The sequence below is a fragment of the Simochromis diagramma genome, unplaced genomic scaffold, assembly GCF_900408965.1.
Source record: "Simochromis diagramma unplaced genomic scaffold, fSimDia1.1 OVJJ01000165.1, whole genome shotgun sequence".
Lineage (NCBI taxonomy): Eukaryota > Metazoa > Chordata > Actinopteri > Cichliformes > Cichlidae > Simochromis > Simochromis diagramma.
Window position 1 is genome coordinate 820,282 of NW_024387467.1, and position 21,609 is coordinate 841,890.

Sequence of the window (21,609 nt, forward strand, 5' to 3'; positions counted from 1 at the left end):
CAAAGGCAGAGAATAAATGTGTCACTGGGGCCATGGGCTGAAAGAATTTGAACTTCTCTCACCTCGGAGAGAGCAGAGCTATAAATTACCTCCTTGTATTGATCCCCTTGCCTTTTTTTCCCCCACTGGCTTCTTCATCTCCTCTGCTCTCTTTCATTTACACTTGTTTTTCTCTCCTGTTCTTTCCCCCCAGATATCGGAGCCTAAAACATTTCAACTATGACATCTGTCAAAGCTGCTTTTTCTCTGGCCGTGTTGCAAAGGGGCACAAGATGCAGTACCCCATGGTCGAGTACTGCACCCCGGTATGTGAAGAAGTAATCTGTTCTGATACGGCGTGTGTGTGTCTGCTTCTTCCTACGGAGGTAACGATGTCATCTTTGTGTCCTACCTCTCTCTCAGACGACATCAGGAGAGGACGTCCGGGACTTTGCCAAGGTGCTGAAGAACAAATTCAGGACCAAGCGCTACTTCGCCAAACACCCACGGATGGGCTACCTGCCCGTCCAGACCATCCTGGAAGGAGACAACATGGAAACGTGAGGCTTTCAAACACACACAGAGACACACTTTTAATATCTTAGTGAGGACATCTCATTGGCATTATGCTTTCCCTAGCTGCTTATGCCTAACCCTGAGCCTAAGCCTAACCATGACCTAATTGAGCCTCAAAAATGCCTTCAAACCCGTGAGGACAAAAACTAAATGCAGCTGCATGATATTAAGGATTGACCTGTCACATGATAGCGGTGTTTTATTATCCATATTTCTGTTCATTTTCCTGTGGACATTTGTGTTGTTTTATTGAAGGTCAACCAAAATATGTCCGATGTGTTTCTGTGTTTGTTTAGTGTGTGTGAGAGTGCTGTGCATACACTCACACACTACAGCCTTACACTACCCGCCCGCATCACCTGCTTGATGCTTTCCATATTTCAGCTCCAATCATACCTGTATGTTGTCCATCCACTTCCTGTGTTTTTTTTGTCTTGCAGTCCTGTCACACTGATCAACTTCTGGCCTGTAGACCATGCGTGAGTACCTGGCTCGTACACAAACACACACGCACGCACTATACTTTCTGTCAGTCTCGTGTTTAGTTGCTCTTGTTACACAGACATGTAACCGACCCAGATGTTTTTTTTCTATGCTTCACACACACACACACACACACACACACACACACACACACACACACACACACACACACACACACGTTCTCACCTCCAGTCATTTCAGTCGTTGTGTTGTCGTCTTGTTCTCTTGATTTGTTATAAATGAACTCCACGTCAGGCTGGTACCACTATGGAGACAGTGTCCCTGCAGCTGTCAGCATCCCGCTGCTAATCAGCACAGACAGACTCTCATTGATCTGTGTGATCATACTCCAGTGAAAAATATATGCAAGGCTCATCTTGAAGAAAAAATAGCTTTAGTATAACACAAAAATGCTAGTTTAAGAGTATGTGATAAGTCAGTTCAGAAAATGCTGCGACCTCTGTGTTCTTCACAGTGAGAGGCTGTTGGGTTTCAGTTTGCTGGCTCTGTTGGGAGTTTGAATGTTCTTCCTGGGTTGGTTGATAGGAGAGAGTGCTGTGGATAGAGTGAGCTGGAGCCAGATGAGTCGCTGTGGCGACCTCTAAAGGAAGCAGCTGAAAGAACAAGATGGTTTGGATAAAATGGGCTGATTTCTGCAGAGTATTTCAGCCGTTATCAAGTCACATGTGAAATATCAGGGGTACGATAATACCCTTAAAGATACCTTAAATATACCCAGACATAGATTGAGCTTGGGCAGCAAACCAAGTGTTTTCATTTTCAGTGCCTCCAGCTGTTGCTGTATGGAGAGGAATATGTTATATTAATATAACCTGTGAATATGAAGCACAAAGTCCCAGCCACTACTGATTTCTCACCCATTTTGTTCCACCTCTCCTCCTAAAGCTGAGCAGACACTACGCCCAACGACCACCAGCAGCCATAAGTTTGCGTGACATCATGCCAATAACCATTTTGATGGATGCTGCTCAATTTGTCTGCTGCTTTTTATACACTGCTCAATAAAAGCGAGCGTACACGAAACACATCAGCTCTCACGTCAGATGGGAAAAAATGAGCCAGATATCTGTAATGATGAGGACTGAGTAATGTCAGGAATAAAGGAGGGAAATGAAAATGATTACAGAGGGATGAATTCAAAAACACCCAGAAAATCAAAGTGAGGTGCGGCAGGCCAAGCCGTTTTGTCCAAATTTAGTTGCAGCAACTCAAAATGCTGAGTAATATTGAATACGCGCCTGCCTGACAACAGGCTGGGCTCCGAATCAGACATTAGGACGAGTGATGGGGTTCTGGGGGATCTTCTCCCAGCTCTGCTGGCTGTAGCTCAGGAGGTAGTGCTTGTATAAACGGGTGAGTGAGGCTCAGTTTCAGTCCATTAGCTCTGGACCAGGACGTTACCAACCTCCACGACATCTGAGGTGCAACTTGGACCTAAACATAATGTCCCAGAGGTATTTTATTGGAGCTGGGTGAGCTTGGTGTCATTTGTATCAGGTCCTTCATTCTCCATGAACTGCTTGCGTTCTCTCAGCACACGAAGTCCAAGTGCAGCTGTAAGACACGTAGTTACAGAACGTTTCACACAAACCTGCTCCTGGTGCTGTCGCTGCCTTCACTGCTCCGCTATGAATTCATGTGTGCGCGCGTGTGTTTGTGTGTGCGTGTGTGTGTGTTTGTGCGTGTGCGTGCGTTTGTGTGTGTGCGTGCGTGTGCGTGCGTTTGTGTGCGTGTGTGTGTGCGCGCGTGTGCGTGCGTTTGTGTGCGTGTGTGTGTGTGCGCGTGTGCGTGCGTTTGTGTGCTTGTGTGTGTGCGTGTGTGTGTCTGTGAGAGAGAGTTGTGATTAATGGGTTGGATTCATGAGCTCTCTCCTTGTTTCTGCTTCTCCTGGCAGGCCTGGATCTTCCCCTCAGCTCTCACATGACGACACGCACACGCGGATCGAGCACTATGCTAACCGGTAACATGACTGCAAACAGCAGTAGATTTATGTTTGTAATGTTTTGGGTTTTTTTGCATATTTGTTACAGTTACATGTTCGAATCATCAACCACATTTTAATGCTAGAGAAAGATAACCTGAGTAAATATAAAATGCAATCTTTGAATTACAATTTCAAATAAAGAAAAAAGCTTTTCAGAGCCTCCTGCCTCTATGTGAGATGCTAATCCCCCCCTAAACCTAATAACTGGTTGTGCTGCTCTTGGCAGTGAGAACTGTAATTAAGCATTTGCAGTAACTGGTAAGGAGGCTTCCACTGGCCCACTCTTCTTTTCAGAATTATTCTAATTCAGCTGCATCGGAGGGTCACAGGGCCAACACACTCAGACAAGACAGATCCACACCCACCTTTGCACCTATGGCGCGTTAACCTAGCCCTATTAAGTGCATGTCTTTGGACTGTGGAAGGAATTTGGAGTAACTTATGCAGATGTAGGAGGTGCATCCAAACACCACACAGAAAGTCTCCTGCCAAATTGCCAGATAGTGGATTTGAACCCAGGACCTGCTGCGAGGCAACAGTACAGCTTCCATCAAAAACATTGTTTCCAAACAGTTTTTGCCTTTTGCCTCGTCAGGAGAAAGAATTAGTTGGATGTGCAACCAGCTTTGACAGGGAGGCATTTCCATAGAAAAAAAATCCATGCAATGCATAATTCTAACCATACGCACACAGTACATTAGCAGAGAACTGTGACCACAGGAAACGTGCAAAAACAGAGGTGAGCAGGGGAGATAGTGGCTCACAGCTGGGTGTAAGCACACAGCATTTCCATTTCTTTTGCAATTTTCCAGTAGCTTCACAAACTGGTGAATGAACTCTTTTAAGTTTCAAATAAACGTGCAGTGAAAGTCCAACCGCTCAGTGTCCTCGTCAGCCAGGCTAGTTACCATGATTGCTGCAGAAGCACTAAACTACTGTGAACTGAATAAACTGAGTTTGCACTGCAAACTGTAATACGGCCAATTAAGTTTTTCATTCTACCAAACTGTATAGATTAGTGCAAGTTGTAGTTGAGGGGTCTCGTTTGAATGCAGCTGACCTGGGTCTGGACCCCCCAATGATCCCCAATGATTCAACGAGGGAGGGCATCTATTTTTTCACATGAGGCCAAGCAGCTGGGCAGCTTTTTTCCCTTTACAAATGAAATCATGCTGCTCTGTCTTTACTCTGGTTATCTTTCTGATACACTGCTCATGCTGGATATCTATACTAATAAGGACTGGTTAATGTGTTAGCAAATAAAGGATGCCATATATTTTAATGTCAAGGAAAAACGATCGACCTACAGAGGGCTGAATTGAAAGACACCCCAAAAATCGAGTGAACGAACGATGCAACAGGCTCGTCCATTGTGCCGATATTTCAGTGCAGCCGTTCAGAATGTGGAAGAGTAGTCTGTAAGCCCCCCGTGTGCCACTATAATAAGAGAACAGACGGTGTCCTGGGCGTGCTCCTCCCAGATCTGGTCCAAGGCGTTACTGATTTTCCTGCACGAATGAAACCGAAACATAGTGTCCCAGAGCTGTTCCTCTGGATTTAGGACAGGCGAGGGGCAGTCAGTGGTGTGGACCCTTTCATCCTACAGGAAGTACCTGCACACTACATGAGGCCAGGCGTTGTCACGAACCCGGGACCACCTGCACCAGGATAGGATCTGATAATGGGTCCGAGGTTTTCGATCCGATACCTAAGGGCAGTCACGGTGCTGTAGAGGTTCATTGTCCCTCCATGGATCGGCCTCCGCAGACCATCACTGATCCACCACAAACCCAAGCATGAACGATGTTACGGGCAGCGTGATGTTCTCTGCAGAACAGTCATTTTGACTCATGTGACTTGAAATTATTATTTTGGGGAAAAATGCTAAAGCAAAGCATTTTCTGTGCCCCACCTCCACTGTGCTCATGCAGACATTTAGTCACAGAGGACAGTTTTTCCTGTCCTCACTGGATTGTGGGATTGCTGGAGCTTTCTCTCTTTCTGATGTAAGGTACCTTCACATACCTGTTGGCTCCACATACATTCTGCACATCCCACGAGCAGATGCTCAATGATTTACATCTGAAACCTGCTGCCTTCTTTAGGTCCTAAATGTGTCACCTTCTCATCGACCTGGATCTGAAGAGTGTTGACTTTTCACGGATGTATTCATCAAACACGTCTCCTTTTCAAAGACGTGTCAATTTCATACAATAATGACTTTGTAAGTTCAGGTCATGGGTCACTGCGAACAGTCCTTACAGCCCGGAGTCTTTGTGCTTTTAATGCCAAGTATGCTCAAGTTGTTTTCAGTTAGTCATGGTCTAACTAAGCTCACGATCAAGACTGAATCTGACTGAAGTACAAACTAAATCTACATCTCCATAAACTAATATTATATCCATGTAATACTCTCCAGTACTGGACTCTGGGCAAAGGCCATTAATATAGTCAGTTAGAACTTATTGCTTACATGTTAATTTAGTTTGCAGCTAACTGCTCCCACTAACCCACTGCTGAGGGACTAGAAGAAGTTAAATTAAACAATGGCTCAATCAGGCAGCTGGTCAGTTGCATTTTAGTCAGTCGGGAGCTGTTGGCTTTCCTCTGGTGTGAGCCAAACGTTAAGCCAAGGCTAAGTATTTGATCTCTGCCAGGGTTCTGACACGTCTCACTGTTGCTTTAGGCTAACGCAAACAAACCCTTCAGCCTGTTAGGCCCAGATCGGCACAGAAAACATCCAGCAGCTGATTAAAGCTGGTGGTAGGGTGCAGAAATAACATGGTTAAGCCTTTAGTGAGCTGATGGTTCCCAAGCCGTGACGTTATCTGTTAATTGTAACAACACCAGCCTTAGTCGTCAGTCTGTCACAGTCCGTCTGGAGAGGAGAGGAGGGGGAAGAATGGAATGTCAGTGTCAATGTTACAAATGTGTCTATTTAATCTATTAATGGAAGTTTGAAGAAATGACTTCTACTCGTGTCCAGTCCCAGTTGATCAAAACGTTCATCACATGTCACACGTTCTGGCTAACATGGTTACTATGCCAGAGGAGGGTCTTTCTTTGGGACATTTGGCTTTTATTTCTCTGCAATGAGCCTGGGTGAAAGTCTTTAAGGCAGCACTATCCTTAGGAATATGTTGTTGTTCATTCTGAACATTTCTGTTAATACTTTTGTATGAACTTGTCTGTACGCTGGAAACAGAAGGTCCTTGCGGTAAATGCTTAGCTTGGCATGGCTGAAGCTTTTCCCATGTGATATGCTGAAATCTGCTGGGCTCTGCCATTAATTCCCTGTAGCGTCTAACATTCATCTGCAAAGGACAAAATAATGACAACATATGGCAAACACTGGGGGAAAACAATGATATTTTATATTTTAAACCAGTTTCCCAGTAAAATGAGTTTTTCCCTGTCGAACTAAATGTTCTTGAGTATCTGAAAACTCTCAGTGACATGAAAGGTTTAGAATTGTGTGTCCTTCTCATCTGCTAATTGTTCAACCATTTGGTTTGGGGACTGACTGTTCTGTTTCTTCCCCCTCTGCAGGTTAGCAGAAATGGAGAATCGTAATGGCTCTTATCTCACTGACAGTATCTCACCCAATGAGAGCATGTGAGAACCGCTTTTTGTCTGTGTCTTGTTCTGCCAAACCCTTCTCACTCACTTACTGCCTTGATGTCTGTGAACTGGCTCTGTCTTCTTTGTTTCCATTGGCTGGTTTTTGTATATGTCAGTGACTGTGCTGAGTTTACTGGATCCAGGTGTTATTCTCGTGTGCATCATCACAGCCACACAAACGTAGCTGTAGTGCAGTTGGTGGGTTCAATGATCATGTTGTCCTGAGGGATATAATGTTTTTGTCTGTTATCATGATTCTTTCTCCTTCACAGTCCCGTCAGATTTCTTACCAAAAACAGCATCATCACCACAACTTTCTAGACTTGAGTCTAAACAAATTTACTTATTTAAACAAAATAAACAGCAAGGCACAGAGAGAGGAGCAGACGGTCCGTCCACGTTGGCTGCCTTGCAGTCAAAATGAAGGCCTTGGCGTGCTTAATCATTACTCTTTTCCATTTCTGTTTACGTTTTATTAACTTACTGTTCTAGTAGTAAACTGTGCCCTACCTCCACAACCTCTACACAAGACATAAACATACCCACACTCGTAAATGTCCAAGTATGACAGAAGCATGTTCATGCATTAATACATCAGTAAACGTTTGTATGTTTTCAAAGTCCTCACAGCAACAACAAAACTTGTAGTGGTTACTTTCTCTGCTCTGAACAGCAGGACTGAATATTCAAAAGTGGCTACATTTTAATGAGAAAGCTAAACGCAAAATCTTAAATGGGCAGTTGCCCCAATATGTGGTGACAGTAGCCACCTCAGGAAATATAGATCCAGCACATAGTGTTATAATATTCAGCCAAACAAGTCCTGAAAGAGGTCAATGGCACCAGGATGGCATCAGCTACAGCAGCGGTGCCTTTGTGTCACGGACAGTTTAATGTCAGAAGATATTTAAGTTTGGAGGTAGCAAAAGGGTGAGAAACAACAGATAAATGATGTTGTGTTGATTGTGGTTATTATTTCTGAATAACTGATACTGCTATAACTATATTGACACAGAGGCACAGTATTAAACACCCTCACACCTGTTTAGCATAAAGCTTAGAATCAGATCACAGATCACCTGTAGCATTAAAGCTGGTGTGTGTGTGTGTGGGGGGGGGGGGAAACCAGCCATTTTTAAAGGTAACTAAGCAGAGGTGGGAAGTAACAAAGTACAAATATTTTGTTACTGTATTTGAATAGAATTTTCAGATTTCTGTACTTTTCTTGAGTATTTATTTTTCTGACAGCTTTTGGCTTTTACTCCCTACATTTGCATTTTTACTTTTGGTTCAGTGGCATCAGTTAGTGTTTATACTCGGGGGGTTAAAGAGGGACGGAACGAATGCTGCACTCGAGCATAAAGGCAGTAAAGTCTGTTAAACCTTTAGATCATTTCTATTAGTTTAACAGACATCAGGAAATAAAGAGTTTGGCACAGAGTGTGTTGCTAGCTAGAAGTCCAGATTTCCAGGGAGAGTAAAGAAAAGGATGTGAGATGATTTCACTTGGAGATGAAGATGTGTGGAAGACAGGCAGGAGAAGTTAGGTGGTTTTACCTGGTACCAGATTTAAAGCTAAGGACTACTCAGTATAGGATAACTTATTGTTCCTTTTGTGCGTCTTTACCTTACCTGTTGTAACAATAATGGAACGATAGTCTTGTTCTAGTAGTGTTCGTACCTTTGCCTGGAGTTTGTGTAGAATGCGTGGGCTTTAACCACTTTTTAAAAAGTTGCAGCCCTGTTAGTTCCTTGACAAACACCAACATTTAAAAGTAGTCCAGCACACATGGAAATTGAACTAAGGCTAAGTTGAAAAACGGCTTCGGGCTTCACATCCACATAAAGTGCAATATGGAGCTTGGTTGATGAGGTGTGGTCCATGAATAAAAAGTTTAAAGACAGCTGAGAGTCCACTTTACCTGAAGAGGATTTCACTTTCAAATCAGCAGTCACGTTGAAGGTGAAGCACATATCCCATAATATTCATGGTAGCAGTGCAGTGAGCGCCATAGCTAAAAACCTGACCTATTTAAATGCTCCTGAATCTTCAGGCCACAGAACTCGTTGCTCAGAGCTGGCAGCGTGTGACCAGTCCAGTGTTCCTGACAGGAGATCGCTCTGGCCCTCTCTCTGTCTCCATGCTCTTCATGTTTCTTTCTTTCTTTTGTGGTGCTGTTGTGTTTAGCTGCTGCTCTTTCATTCAATTGCTTTTCTTTTTCCTTCATTTTCCGTGCGTGTGTGTGTCTGTGTGTACGTGCACTGGCATCTCTGTTGCTATGTGTGTGTATCATTGGTGGGTATGTTTGACGTGTGTGTGTCTGCAGCGATGACGAGCACATGTTGATCCAGCACTACTGCCAGTCTCTGAACCAAGGCTCTCCTCTCAGCCAGCCCCGCAGCCCCGCCCAGATCCTCATCTCCATGGAGACAGAGGAGAAGGGAGAGCTGGAGAGGGTCCTTAATGACCTGGAGCAGGAGAACAGGTCAGTGGATCCTGTTACTGTGCCTCACACTCCAGTCTACACAACTCAGCTTTGAATCTGAAAGCGGTCACATGACACATTTAACAGACTTTAGATTTGACCACAAGGGTTGACTAGAAAATCCAGACCTAGTCAGGGGACAAAACAACAAGTAACTGTCCCTGACGAGCATTAAGAACTGTTTCTTGGTGTTTTCACTTTTTGCTTTGCTCCAAAACTTAACCTTTGTTGTCTGAATCATCATCCTGTCTCTTTAACTTTATTTAAACTGAACTAACGCGCCATAAGTCATACGTAATGTAAATATGACCAATTGTACAATGATGGCACAACTTTAAATCATTCACGAACACTAAGAAATGATTCTAGTCTTCTGTCGGTTGAAAGGACAGTCTGTAAAATGCGATGCCCACATCATACTCATTTATTCATTTTCCACAGCAGACACAAGTGTGGCTTCATTTATAATAAGATTGTGATATATCTTATTTTTATTTTAATAAAAATAAGAAGTCTTGTTCTTTTGCTTCTGCCTTCACCTCGCTAGCTTTAACAAATCGTTCCCATAGCTTCATGGTATGGCTCATCAACTCATCCTCTGTACCTACGATAGCTCCGCACATCACCCTTGTTCTTGAAATTGCTTCCTTTTCCATTGCTCAGGCTTCGTCTTACTCTTCAGGATTGTGTTAAATAATCTGGTTGAAAGGTTCACGGCCCTCATTCGAATCCATCTGTTCCTGGCCCACTACCAGAGCTTGTAGTAGGAAGTGACCTCATTTCTGTTCATCTGTGCAGGAAACTGCAAGCAGAGTACGACCGTCTGAAGAAGACACACGACAGAAAGGGTCTTTCCCCACTGCCATCGCCCCCGGAGATGCTACCAGTGTCACCACAGTGCACACGTGATGCTGAGCTTATCGCTGAGGCTAAGTTGCTACGGCAACATAAAGGCCGTCTAGAGGCCCGGATGCAGATACTGGAGGACCACAACAAACAGCTGGAGTCCCAGCTTCACAGACTGAGACAGCTCCTGGAGCAGGTATGCACACACTCCAGTTCACGCATCCTGATTTGACTTTAACCACACTCCAAGTTCCACATTTCTGTGTTACCATTCTCTACCCAGTGGTGTTGGGTTCTGGGTCGGCCCAAGTTTACGTTCCAGTGGATAAAAAGGAAGTCAAGGAAATGGTCGGGTGTGTAGGACGAGTATGGAAATAATGCTCTGCATCTGGCTGTGATGCAGGGTTGCCTTCACAATGTCAGAGTCCTTCTCACAGAGTCCAACATTGATGCTGAGACTGTCGAACTCGGCAGTCAGTCACCACCGCATTATGTGCCATAAAGGCAAAGAAAATGCTGCTGCCATTTTTGAGTTGTTCCTCCAGCGTATGCCTGAATATCCTCTGGACGAAGCTGACAGCAGAGGGAACACAGTTCTACTCCTGGCCTATGTGAAGGGAAACGCAAGCCTGTGCTGTTGTGAGGGGCGGGGCTCACCTGGGAGTAATCAGGGTATCATATTTCAGCCACCAGCTTGCATCCAAGCAGTTGCCTTCTAGTTATGCTTTGCAAAGAGAGCCCATAAAAACATCGCTGCCGCCACTGTGGGCGTCTACTGTGCCACAAGTGCTCATCAAGTTTGATCTGAACAAGCCGGTGAGAGTGTGCGACATCTGCGTGTGTCAGAACGCTGTGGTGTGGATGTCTTTCGACCTCTGGCAATTATTCAAGCACGCCAGGCGAAGGGACATCAGTAGCAGGACATGTTAGCAAGACAATCGCAGACATTTACGGACCATTATCTCTATACTGTTCCAGTTTCTGAAAACTATTAATCTTTGTGTTTTTGGAATGGTGTCTGTCATCCAAACGGTTCAGTTTCGGTCTGACCAGACTGTTTTCTCGCAGTATTTCACAGGCTTGTCTAAATGTTGTTTAGCAAACATTAAACATGCTTTTTCTTTAGCAATGGACTCCTGCATTTTAGACATTCATCCAGCTGATGGCTTTCTGGGGGCAAATGAATAAAATAAATTAAAATCAATCATTCTGAGACCCAAACTCTTTACCTGAGGGGATACTGTACAGTTTTTGACTTTGGATCTCTTATCTTGTATATCGTATTGTCTACTTGCTGTTTATTGAGGTTTTCTTGCTAATAGTTTGACTGATTTATGGCCTGATTCATAAACTTTTTGTTTTGTGAATACCATCGTTTTACCATTTCCTGTGAGTATAGTGTATTTATGTTTTGTAATCAGGGTTTGGTTCTTTCCCTCCTTGCGCTGCGTTTTAAGCTCTATTAATCTTGATTGTTCTGCCTTCCTTTCATATGCATTTTTTTTTTGTTTGGGTTCTCACCAGTTTGAACAATGCTTGAAAGAGAAGCATGATCAGATAAATCAATAGAACCAGTGAAACCACTGGATATTCTGTGGTGCTCTCCTTTTAGCACAAAGAAATGGGGTTAGGGATTAGGGATATGGTTGCCAAGTCCAAGAAGACCATTAAAAGGATCGATCCTTTCAGTAAATGTAAAGTTTCCAGCACGGTGGCACGGTGGTGAGTGCAGTTGCCTCACAGCAAGAAGGTCCTGAGTTCAGTTCCACCATCAGGACGGGGTCTTTCTGTGTGGAGTTTGCATGTTCTCCCCGTGTTTGCGTGGGTTCCCTCTGGGTACTCCGGCTTCCTCCCACCGTCCAAAGACATGCAGCCTGTGGGGATAGGTTCATTGAGTAATCCAAATTGTCCATGGAGGAGTGAATGTGAGCATGAATGGTTGTCTGTCCCTGTGTGTTGGCCCTGCGACAGACTGGCGACCTGTCCAGGGTGTACCCCGCCTCTCGCCCTATGACCGCTGGGATAGGCTCCAGCACCCCCCGCGACCCTGAAAAGGAGAAGCGGAAGCGAATGGATGGATGAAAATTTATTGTTGTTTTGAATTTTCAAATCCATATAAATTGGACTATGTTCAGAGAAATCTAATGTCCTAATTCTTCATGAGCTTGTATCGCTACACTGCATAATATCCTTATTAAACATAAAAAGTCTTAAGTAGGATGAGTGAGATGTTGAGACAAAAGGACAATCTCTAACTTTTGGATGTCTGCTAATTTTTCCATACAGTGAGCTCCTGTTTTTTAATTCAATTCTGAAAGCGCTTTCTGTCTCACATTCACACAGTATCTTTCCCAAGGATATTTGGCATATCTCTATATTTCCAAGTGGAAATCCAAATCTTCTTGATTCCATACTCTAACACGGCAAAAATGAGCAGCGAAAAAGCCAAAAAACACAAACCCAATCTGCAGGTTCACAGTTTGGGGAGCGGATAATCCTTCTGGCATCTCTGCTGGAATTTTTTAACTGAACATCTTATGCCTGATCTTTTCATCTCGCAGTAGATGAAGGGAAAACCTGTATTTCTTCTTCACCTAACTTTTATATCTGGTCTTTCTACCCTCCCTCTGTTTCTGGGCGTCACATCTTCTGAGAGGCATCTGGCCACACCCACTGAGACATCCAATCACGTTGTTGCGCTGAATTGCAAAGACACGAAGTTGAACGCAATAGATGTTAACCCATCTGTTCCCTTCTGGTCAGCTGACTTAGTCTCCAGCTTTCCTTTGAAGTTCAGTAAACTCTGGTGTGGTTTCTTCTTTTCTCTGCTTCTGAAGCTCACTCTTCTCCTTGGTCCACTCTTCTTCCACTCTTTGTTTTTATTTCTTCTTTACTTGCTTGGATCTAATCACCATTTTCTTGATTCATACCTGTGTGTAGGTTACTGCTGATTACAACAAATCAGATGTTGTTGCAGCTGTTTCACAGATAAAGAGAGACAGCTGAAAATATTTCTTGATATGATGCAAACTATTGGTGTGCAGTGGGAAAAACAGACAAAACAAATGTTACACAAGAATAAGACAAATTGAACCAAATTAAAATATGCAGATCAATGATTCTGTGATGCCCGTCCTCATTCATTTAATGCTTTACTCAAAGCATTAAAGGTAAAAGGACTCCTTCTGCAGAACATTTCTTCCCTCATTATATGCAATATTGTACACAATATAGAATAATACTACTGCTGTGGAGACTAAGTTCATTTTAAATACTTTGTATTCTCTTAAAACACACTAATACATCTTATTCCCTCTACAAGCAGGTGAAGGTGTTTCTGAATATTTCTTATTGTTTGTATTTGGAAAAACTAAGGCCCACACATGTATGCTAGCCTATTGTTAGTCCTTGTTAGGTAGTATTCCTAAAGATGTTTAGGAATACTACCTAACAAGGTAAAAGACAGTTAAACTTTACTGGATTTGATCAAGTAAGTTTAGACTATTCTTCAATATCTGCTGATGATAAAATGCTCTTAAGCTGGGCGTCAATTCCAAGTAGCACAAGATACTGATGGTCTCTGATTTTCATCAGTGAGCAAAGAGCTGAGAATAAGCAGGGTGCACGCGTCTCTGCTCTGTGTCGTATTACTGCCAGTTTCTTGTTTTGTTTGTGTTGTACTCGACATATTGTTTTGTTTTTTTATCTTTATCTCTTTATAGAAAAAAACCTACGTTACCTCAACTTGCACGTTATTTTATACTGTAAATGTATCTGTATTTATGACTGACTCTAAGCTCTGCACAACAGTGTACAAACAGCAAATAAAAGATGCTGTCCTTATGTCATGTGTGCCTCAGACGGATTCCAAGGTAAACGGCACAGCTCTGTCCTCGCCATCCACCTCCTCTCAGCGTTCCGACTCCTCTCTCCCTCTGCTGCGTGTGGCTGCCAGCCAAACTACTGATACAATGGGTAAAAACACCCACACATCCCTTTATATTCTTTAATTTGCATCCACCCTTTGTGACGCATAGACAATATAAATAGATTTCTAGTACCTGTAGATGTACCTTGGACATCGGTTTACATGAGACAACACACACGCTAAAGACTTGCATGTGTGTTTCATGCTGTGTGTGTGCGTACGTGTGCTCGGGTCAGTACTCGTCAAACTATCCTTAAACGCTTTGTTTCTTTTCTGTTTCAGGTGATGATGAGCTGTCCAGCCCATCCCAAGATGCAGCTGGGCTGGAGGAAGTGATGGAACAGCTCAACAACTCTTTCCCTCAAAGTCAGGGTATGAAATAATTCACCTCTTCTGCAGCAAGATGCCTCCTTTTACTGAAACTGAACTGAGCATCTCATTTATATGAATAACTATGCTGTGATTGATGTAGTGCTCAGGTTATGGGTTTCAAACACTCTTCTGCTTTGTTGAAGAGTTCCTTTCAATTACATACTTATATCAAACTTTATCATAGCTGTAATTCATCATTTCAGTGTCACCTTCAAGCGTCTTTCTTCCTCTCTGTTACCAACACAAGGTGATTTTACCTTCTTTCTTGTCTTTTCTTTCTTTCCTCCTTTTTACATGAGCTAGAAGGGAGAAAGGCACACCCATGAGAGGTTAGTGGCTTACCTTCCTCTTTCCTTCCCCACTCTACTGTTGCACGCTTCTGTTACTGCTGTATCAGTACCATGTTTGCAACACTTTTTGCCCTAAAAAATTATGGTTTAAATGTCATCTGGAACAGAGCCGAGCTCTTAATAGAAGTCTAACAGCTGAAGAAATTATTTGGAAATTTGGGCATATTATGGCAGAGTGGAGATGACATGGTGCAGTGATGCTGTAGGAAAATGTAAATATCTATCCTCTTTTGCTTTCATTTCCTTCCCCCCTTTTCTGTCGCACCACAGCAGTGCTGGACTGGTAATCTGGCATACTGGGCCACTGGCCCTACAAGCACTGACAATGAAAATGAACTAATGAGTTCAACCAGCCCTTTCTCTACCTTTGCTGTGCACTCACGCGCCTTGTAGAATAGAGAAAAAGAAAACTGCAGCAAAATGTCGAATTAACCAACATCTTAGCTGTCAGGGCTGCTGATGCACCGCCAACAGGAAGCTACTGTTTCTTAGGCGCTGGGGTTCAACTTCTGACCAGTATGTAGTCAGGATCTGTATTTTCTGCACTATAAGGTGCACTTAAAATCCTTTCATTTTCTCAAAAATCAGCAGTGCTCCTTATGTATGAATTCTGGTTGTGCTTACTGACCTGGAACCGATTTTATGTGGTACACGGCATGCAGAAATCTGTCAAAATGTTTTAGTACGACTTTGCTAAGCTACGAAGCCGCACCGCTGGATGGAATGTTGGAGCATTACGGCTGCCGTAGTCAGGAGCCTCGCGGAGGAATCTGGGTCCTAAACTCCGTCTGTTTCAGGTCCCAAAGCCAAACGAACACTGCAGCATCACTGAGAGTTACAAAACTGTCTAAATTCTTTCATCTTTAATAAAATGATCAGCGTTGCTGCTTTACCAGGTGTAACAATTACGTTGTACATGCAGGCATCCATGAAAACAGAGTTTATTACATTTAACGGAGTTACCAGTTAGCAGGAAGTTAGCTCGCTAGTTTCCACCTAAACATGATATAGCATGTTCTGACTGAGATTTCTGAAAATATTAAAACGTACAGCTCTGCTATCACTTCCACCATAAATGAAGACAGGAAACTAAACAGCAGTGACGTTTGTAGGGTTACTGAAGTTGGGCTAGCTGCTATATAATGATGTGCTATGTGATCGCTAGCGACACAGCTATGTTAGCATAGCATAAACACAGCGAAGCTGGAGGATGAACGCTAACTTTTTTCCACTCGATAAAAAATGACGTGAGGGTTCCCGATGGTTAGAGACAAATGCAATCGCATGGCAGGATGCTGTAAAAGGACCAAACGTCAGTCAGGAGAACAACTGAGATAATCCATCCACAATAGAAGGTTAGTCATTAATATACTGCAACAACAGGGGAATAGAGCAGCTGCCAGAGAATTTAACATTAATGAATCAATAGTACGGAAGTGGAGAAAGCAAGAAGAATGAGTCGAGTAAAGTTTGACTTATCTGACTGTTTTGTTTCGCTAATGCGCCTGATAATCCGGTGAGCCTTATTTATGTGAACAGACCCGTTCATCGACAGTGCGCCTTGTGGTCCGAAAAATACCGTGTCAGGTGTGACAGAACCAGGACACACTGGCTACTGGAACAAGAAGGCACGAGTAGACAAGGAATGTCTTCTGTCTTTCTCCCCTCACCCCAACCGGTTGCGGCAGATGGCCCCGCCCCTTCCTGAGCCTGTTCCTGCTGGAGGTTTCTTGTTAAAAGGGAGTTTTTCCTTCTCTCTGTCACCAGAGTGCTTAAGGGGGTCATATGATTGTTGGGTCTATATGTATTGTTGTAGGGTCTACCTTACAATATAAAGCGCCTTGAGGCGACTGTTGTTGTGAATTGGCGCTGTATACATAAAATGTAATTGAACTGAATGAGAATATGGGGCTTTTTGAATGCTACTAACAAGTAATTCCAGCGAAAGAGATACATGAAGAGGATATGGGATCTATGGAGTCTTGGAAATCCAACATTTACACTTATGGTGAAACAACTAGTAGCTTTGTTCCAATATCTGGAAGAAGTAACTACTATCACAACTAGAGATCGACGAGGTACAAAACAATTGCTACAGCAAGGTGGAGCCAGGACATTAGGTCATTGGTGAGATGTCATTATCCCCACCCTCCATGATTGGGTACCAAGCACCACAACTGATGTGTTAATAGCACTGAGTGTGAGCTGTGACTGTTAATCATAAGCATAGAAAAAAAAAAAGTGCTTTTTTGAATGAGACATGAGCATAAAACCCTCTTAAGTTCTGCGCGAGAGTAGAAAATGTACTAATCATGGCAGCACAGGAACACGTGCCAAGTGCAAGTGGCTGTCCCAATGCGTGTCCCAGTCCAGCCTGCACCATGGCGCCTGTTTTCACGATAGGCAGTGGAATTAGTGCTCCAATGTAAAGTCTGTGCTATGTGTTTACGTAATGGCTGCATATACAAGATGACACTGTGACACAAGTTCACAGCACAATGTGCCTGCAGACTGTTACTGCTTTGTTGCAGCCTTTTAGCAGCTTCAGTTTGTTAATGGATTTGTTTAAGAACTGAAACTTGTGGGTTTAGAATCTGATTGAGTTTCCAGTGTGGTGGCCTCAGTGCCTCTGTGGAGGTCATGGGAGCTTTAAAAATGTGCTGTATAGCTTATCAGTTAGTTTTAAAGTGGATTTAAAGGCAAATTGTTCACAAACATGCACATGTTCAGATGTGTTTTTCAGACACATGCCTCTCCATTTTCAGATGAGATCATTAAAGTTGGTGCATTGAGCTGTATATTTAGTACACTTAGTAAACGGGTTCAAAAATTTGTACGATTTAATTCATCCTTTTTTTTTCGACCTCTCGTGACCTCATAAATTCAGGAGCTAGCAACATAAATGTTCCACATTTTGTCAGGTTACAGCCTTGTTCCAAAATGGATTAAATTCATTTTTCATCTCAAAATTCACACACAATAGCCCATAATGACAAGGTGAAAACTGTAAGTGTTGAAGCACCACTTAAAGCAATTACAGGCTTTTTAAGTATGATGGGCTCAGGCTCCAGCTGTTTGAATGGGGAGCATTAGTACACAGACATTTTCAGATCTCTTCAGAGTTCGGAGCCAGAGGCTGGGTTAGTGACTCAAAAACGTTCATAGAGTGGTCCTGAAGCTGCTTTTGTCATCTTGGACTGGGGCAAAGGTTCATTTTCCAACAGGAAAAGGTCCAGACCGCACTGGTGCAAGTTATCATCAAGGACCCAACTAGTTTCCTGAGCGCATTTTTGAGTGTCATAGGAAAAGCTGTATGTGTAATTTACATGCAAGAATTTCAAGCAAACTTTTTTCACTTTGTCATTATATTATATTATATTATATTATGATATTTGTGTGCAGAATTTTGAGGTGAAAAATTGATTGAACAAGGTCATGCCAGGAAACGACGCAGAAACGTATTTCTGCCAGCTCCCGTTTAGTCACACGACTCTGCTTCTATCCCTTCTTTGCTGAATTATACAGAGTTTAGTGTTTACATCGTGATATTGGCTGTAACTTTGATATGCTGCAGGTCTTAACAGAGCTTTAAATGTTTTCAACATTTTCAGCCCTCATTATTTCATAAATATGTGAAAAGTGCACAAAAAAATGAAAATCATAGCACAAAGAAAACGTTTTTCATGTCGTGCAGATATGCTAAAATTCTTGTGCAAGCGGGGTTTAGGTGAAATCTTCCTTCTTCCTCCCCTCAGGTCCCAGCATTGGCAGTTTGTTTCACATGGCTGACGATCTGGGCCGTGCCATGGAGTCACTGGTCAGTGTGATGACGGACGAACGGAGCACCAAACAGCACGAGGCCCTGCACTTCTGATCCTGCCTTTAATCTTCAGCCCTAACTCCCCCCTCTCCTCCATCCCTCCCTACTTTCCTACCTATCGCATGCTTTTCTAGTCAAAACAACTGGATTGGAAACAGTTTACAAAGAGAATATATATATAACATTTATTTTTGTGAAAGATTAAAGTTCCAGCAAGGTCTCATCAAAAAAGTACATGTAGATTTCAGTAGTTTCTTAAAATGTCCTAAAGTTGTTTTATTATGAAGAGAGGCTGTTTTGGGGTTTTGTTTTTGGTTTTTAACTTCTATGCAATTGTACAAAACAACAATGGGGCTCTGGGCTGGGGTCGAGATACGAAGAAGCATGGTCATATATTTGCCATCTCTTTGTAACTGGGGGAACGACATATTTGTATCAAAATGAATGATTGAAATAATAAGGGTGCTTTGTAAGAGAAAACATGTCTTTGTAAAACATACACTGTCAAAGTAATGCAGACCTATTGGATCTTTAAAGTAGAGTGTCTGCAAGACTGTATGGACGTGTGTTTGGTCGTGTATGTGGTGGTGCCTAAATTTCATATTGCAATCCTTTTTTCAAAAGGTTGAGAAGCAATGGAAGAGGTCAATAAAAGGAAAAATCAATTTGCAAGTCATTTAATCGTTTAGCATTATAGCAGTTAAATAAACACTTACTACATTATAGCAGCTGCTTAAACATGGCTTTTGAAGCCAGACTTTGCTTGAGATATATATATATATATATATATCTCAAGCAATTTTTTTTCTTATGGTTTAATCTGCTGCAAAGCCTAAAAAAAGAAAAGCTAAGACTTAAGAAAACTGCTCCCTTATCTCATTTTCCATTTTTCAAATATTATGACATACACTGTAGATGAAAGTAGAAGACTCTTTCCTCGTCAGCTGCAATCATTCCTTCATTTAAAAATAAAAGAAAGAAAGAAAGAATGAACAAATTTGTACTTAATCAAGCAGAATGACTATCATTTGACAAAGTTTTGTAGAATCACGTTGCCCTGCAGGAGCACTGAGTGTGAAACTCTTCCAAATCAAAGGTATCTGTTTGGAATCCAACTAGCATTTTTTTGTTTATTGAGCAGATGTGTTAACCACATCAACAAAGCTGCGAGGATTAGTGACTTCATCCACTATGGTGCATAACACTGAACGAAGCCGACACAAAGGCCTCAGCGTGACCGTCTCTGATTTGCATAAGAATTTTATAGTGATTGCTGTGAAATTTAAGCTTAATGTATAAAATACTTTTAAATCTTTAAAAGTATCGACTTATGTCAAAGATAAAAGCCTAAAGAAGAAAATAAATTCTTAGTTTCAACATTTATTAAATCAAACACACATTTTAAATGATTTGCAAGTAATTGAATTCTCATTTTATTGACATTTTAGCCATTGGCCAAGCTTTTGGGGAAACACGATTGTGCTTCTTTTTCTGTATATTTGTGTGTGTGTGTGTGTGTGTGTGTGTGTGTGTGTGGTTTTGGGTGACAAACTTTGTTCTGTTTGAGTTCTTTCCATCCATTCATCCCTGTTGTTATTCTCAGTTTTTCACCTTATTTACTGCCCAAAGGCCTCGTTCAGATCTGTCATTTCTAATGACTGGATGTGAGAGGACTGCGCTGCAAAAGCAACCTTGCCTCTTTCTCTCGTGGAGATGCAAAGTAAACATGTGCATGAGAGCAGTAAGGACCTGAAAAGTGCATCACCTGAGAAGTCAGAGAAAGATGTTTGGTGCAAGTGAGCAAGAGGCATTTCTTCAGCGATAACGATCTGATGGTGTCCCTCTCTTTCTCCATAAGTACTTCCTATATCCTATATCTTCTTCAGAATATTAGTATTATCTAGTTTTCAGCTTCAGCTCTACATTGGACCTTGAAGTTCCGATCTTGGTTGTTGCACTGACACGTGCAACATGAGAATTTCATTTTTAACACAGCTTTCCGACTTCAGCAGTACTGTAAGACTAGAACCTGAGCACTGCAGTGTTACACGGCTGCTAGATTGTGAGGATTTCCTGAACTATGAAAGAATGCTTAGAGACTGGTTAAATTGAGTTTGTGTGAAAGTTCAGAGGCAGTTTCTCCGCTGTTCTCAGTCCTCGCATTAATAAATTGCTAGCTAATTCATTTCAGAACTATACTGTTCAGTAAATGCACTGTAGGAGCCTCCAGCCTGAATGCCCAGATGCATTTATCCATGCATCCATGCATTAATCCCTGTGCACTACTGTCAAACCTGGGATATACTAAACCTTTTTCTATGTGGAGGAGGTATTTTATTCTAGCAAACATTACGTTTTTTCCTTTGGTTAAAGGTTATTTGATTTTGTGCTGTGTGTTGTGTTTCAATTAAAGCATGTGTGACTACAGGAAGTTCATCATTATTTAATATTTAACAACTCAGAAGTATGTGAAAGTGGTACAGTATTACGTGCATGCGTGTTTTGGCATCGAGCAGTATCCCAGAGATGTTTCTGGCACTAAGTTTGATTTGACTGGCCAGGTTTTTAATTAACGTTTGTTTCAGTCTCATCATTTTTCAAATAACATCAGTACTTCACAACATATCAGATTCCACCAAATATATGCCTTACTATTGTATTATAAAATGCTTTACTGTATATCAATAAAGCACGCAGTTATACTGATTTGACTCAGCCACTTGATTTTTTTTTTAATTAAAAAGAAAACGTAAACACAGGATCCTGCAGGAAATCTCTGCATGAACGTTCTCTGTCCGGAATATGAACACTGGCATCCTTGAAACACTGACCTTCATCCTTTGGATGTTGATGTGCTGCTGAGTCTGGTCCTGTCGACATGGTGTTTGGTTTCTACACTATAGAGGTTTGAGGAGGACTCGCTGCACCACACAGCACACACTGTTGTTTAGCTTGTATTTGTGTTCCTTCCCAGCTCCATGACCTGGATGACAGAGAACCTACACAGACTGAAGAAATATCTCCGAGTCCTGTTTCTCAGGGTTTGCTGCGATAAATATTCCCGCATATGATGAGAGTGGATCTGGATAAGTAAGCTGACAATGAACCACTGAGAAGGCAGGAGCAGAGGGTAGGACTTCCAT

At 42.3% G+C, this 21,609-nt stretch overlaps 1 protein-coding gene across 7 annotated transcripts in view; it reads left to right on the forward strand.

The window, feature by feature from the left end:
* The window catches only part of dmd (dystrophin), a 284,148-nt gene extending 262,975 nt beyond the window's left edge, over positions 1 to 21,173 (forward strand). For 4 of the 7 annotated variants that reach the window (XM_040014769.1, XM_040014768.1, XM_040014770.1 and 1 more), the window contains 10 exons: positions 194 to 305; positions 403 to 539; positions 996 to 1,034; positions 2,954 to 3,019; positions 6,593 to 6,658; positions 8,992 to 9,150; positions 9,949 to 10,192; positions 13,857 to 13,971; positions 14,207 to 14,296; positions 18,402 to 19,131. In XM_040014769.1, coding sequence (XP_039870703.1) covers positions 194 to 305; positions 403 to 539; positions 996 to 1,034; positions 2,954 to 3,019; positions 6,593 to 6,658; positions 8,992 to 9,150; positions 9,949 to 10,192; positions 13,857 to 13,971; positions 14,207 to 14,296; positions 18,402 to 18,520 — 1,147 coding nt within the window. In that variant the 3' untranslated portion in view covers positions 18,521 to 19,131. Of the gene's footprint in view, positions 1 to 193; positions 306 to 402; positions 540 to 995; positions 1,035 to 2,953; positions 3,020 to 6,592; positions 6,659 to 8,991; positions 9,151 to 9,948; positions 10,193 to 13,856; positions 13,972 to 14,206; positions 14,297 to 14,599; positions 14,626 to 18,401 lie in introns of all 7 variants that reach the window. The other 3 variants (XM_040014765.1, XM_040014766.1, XM_040014767.1) reach the window with 2 other exon arrangements.
* Positions 21,174 to 21,609: the final 436 nt, after the last annotated feature.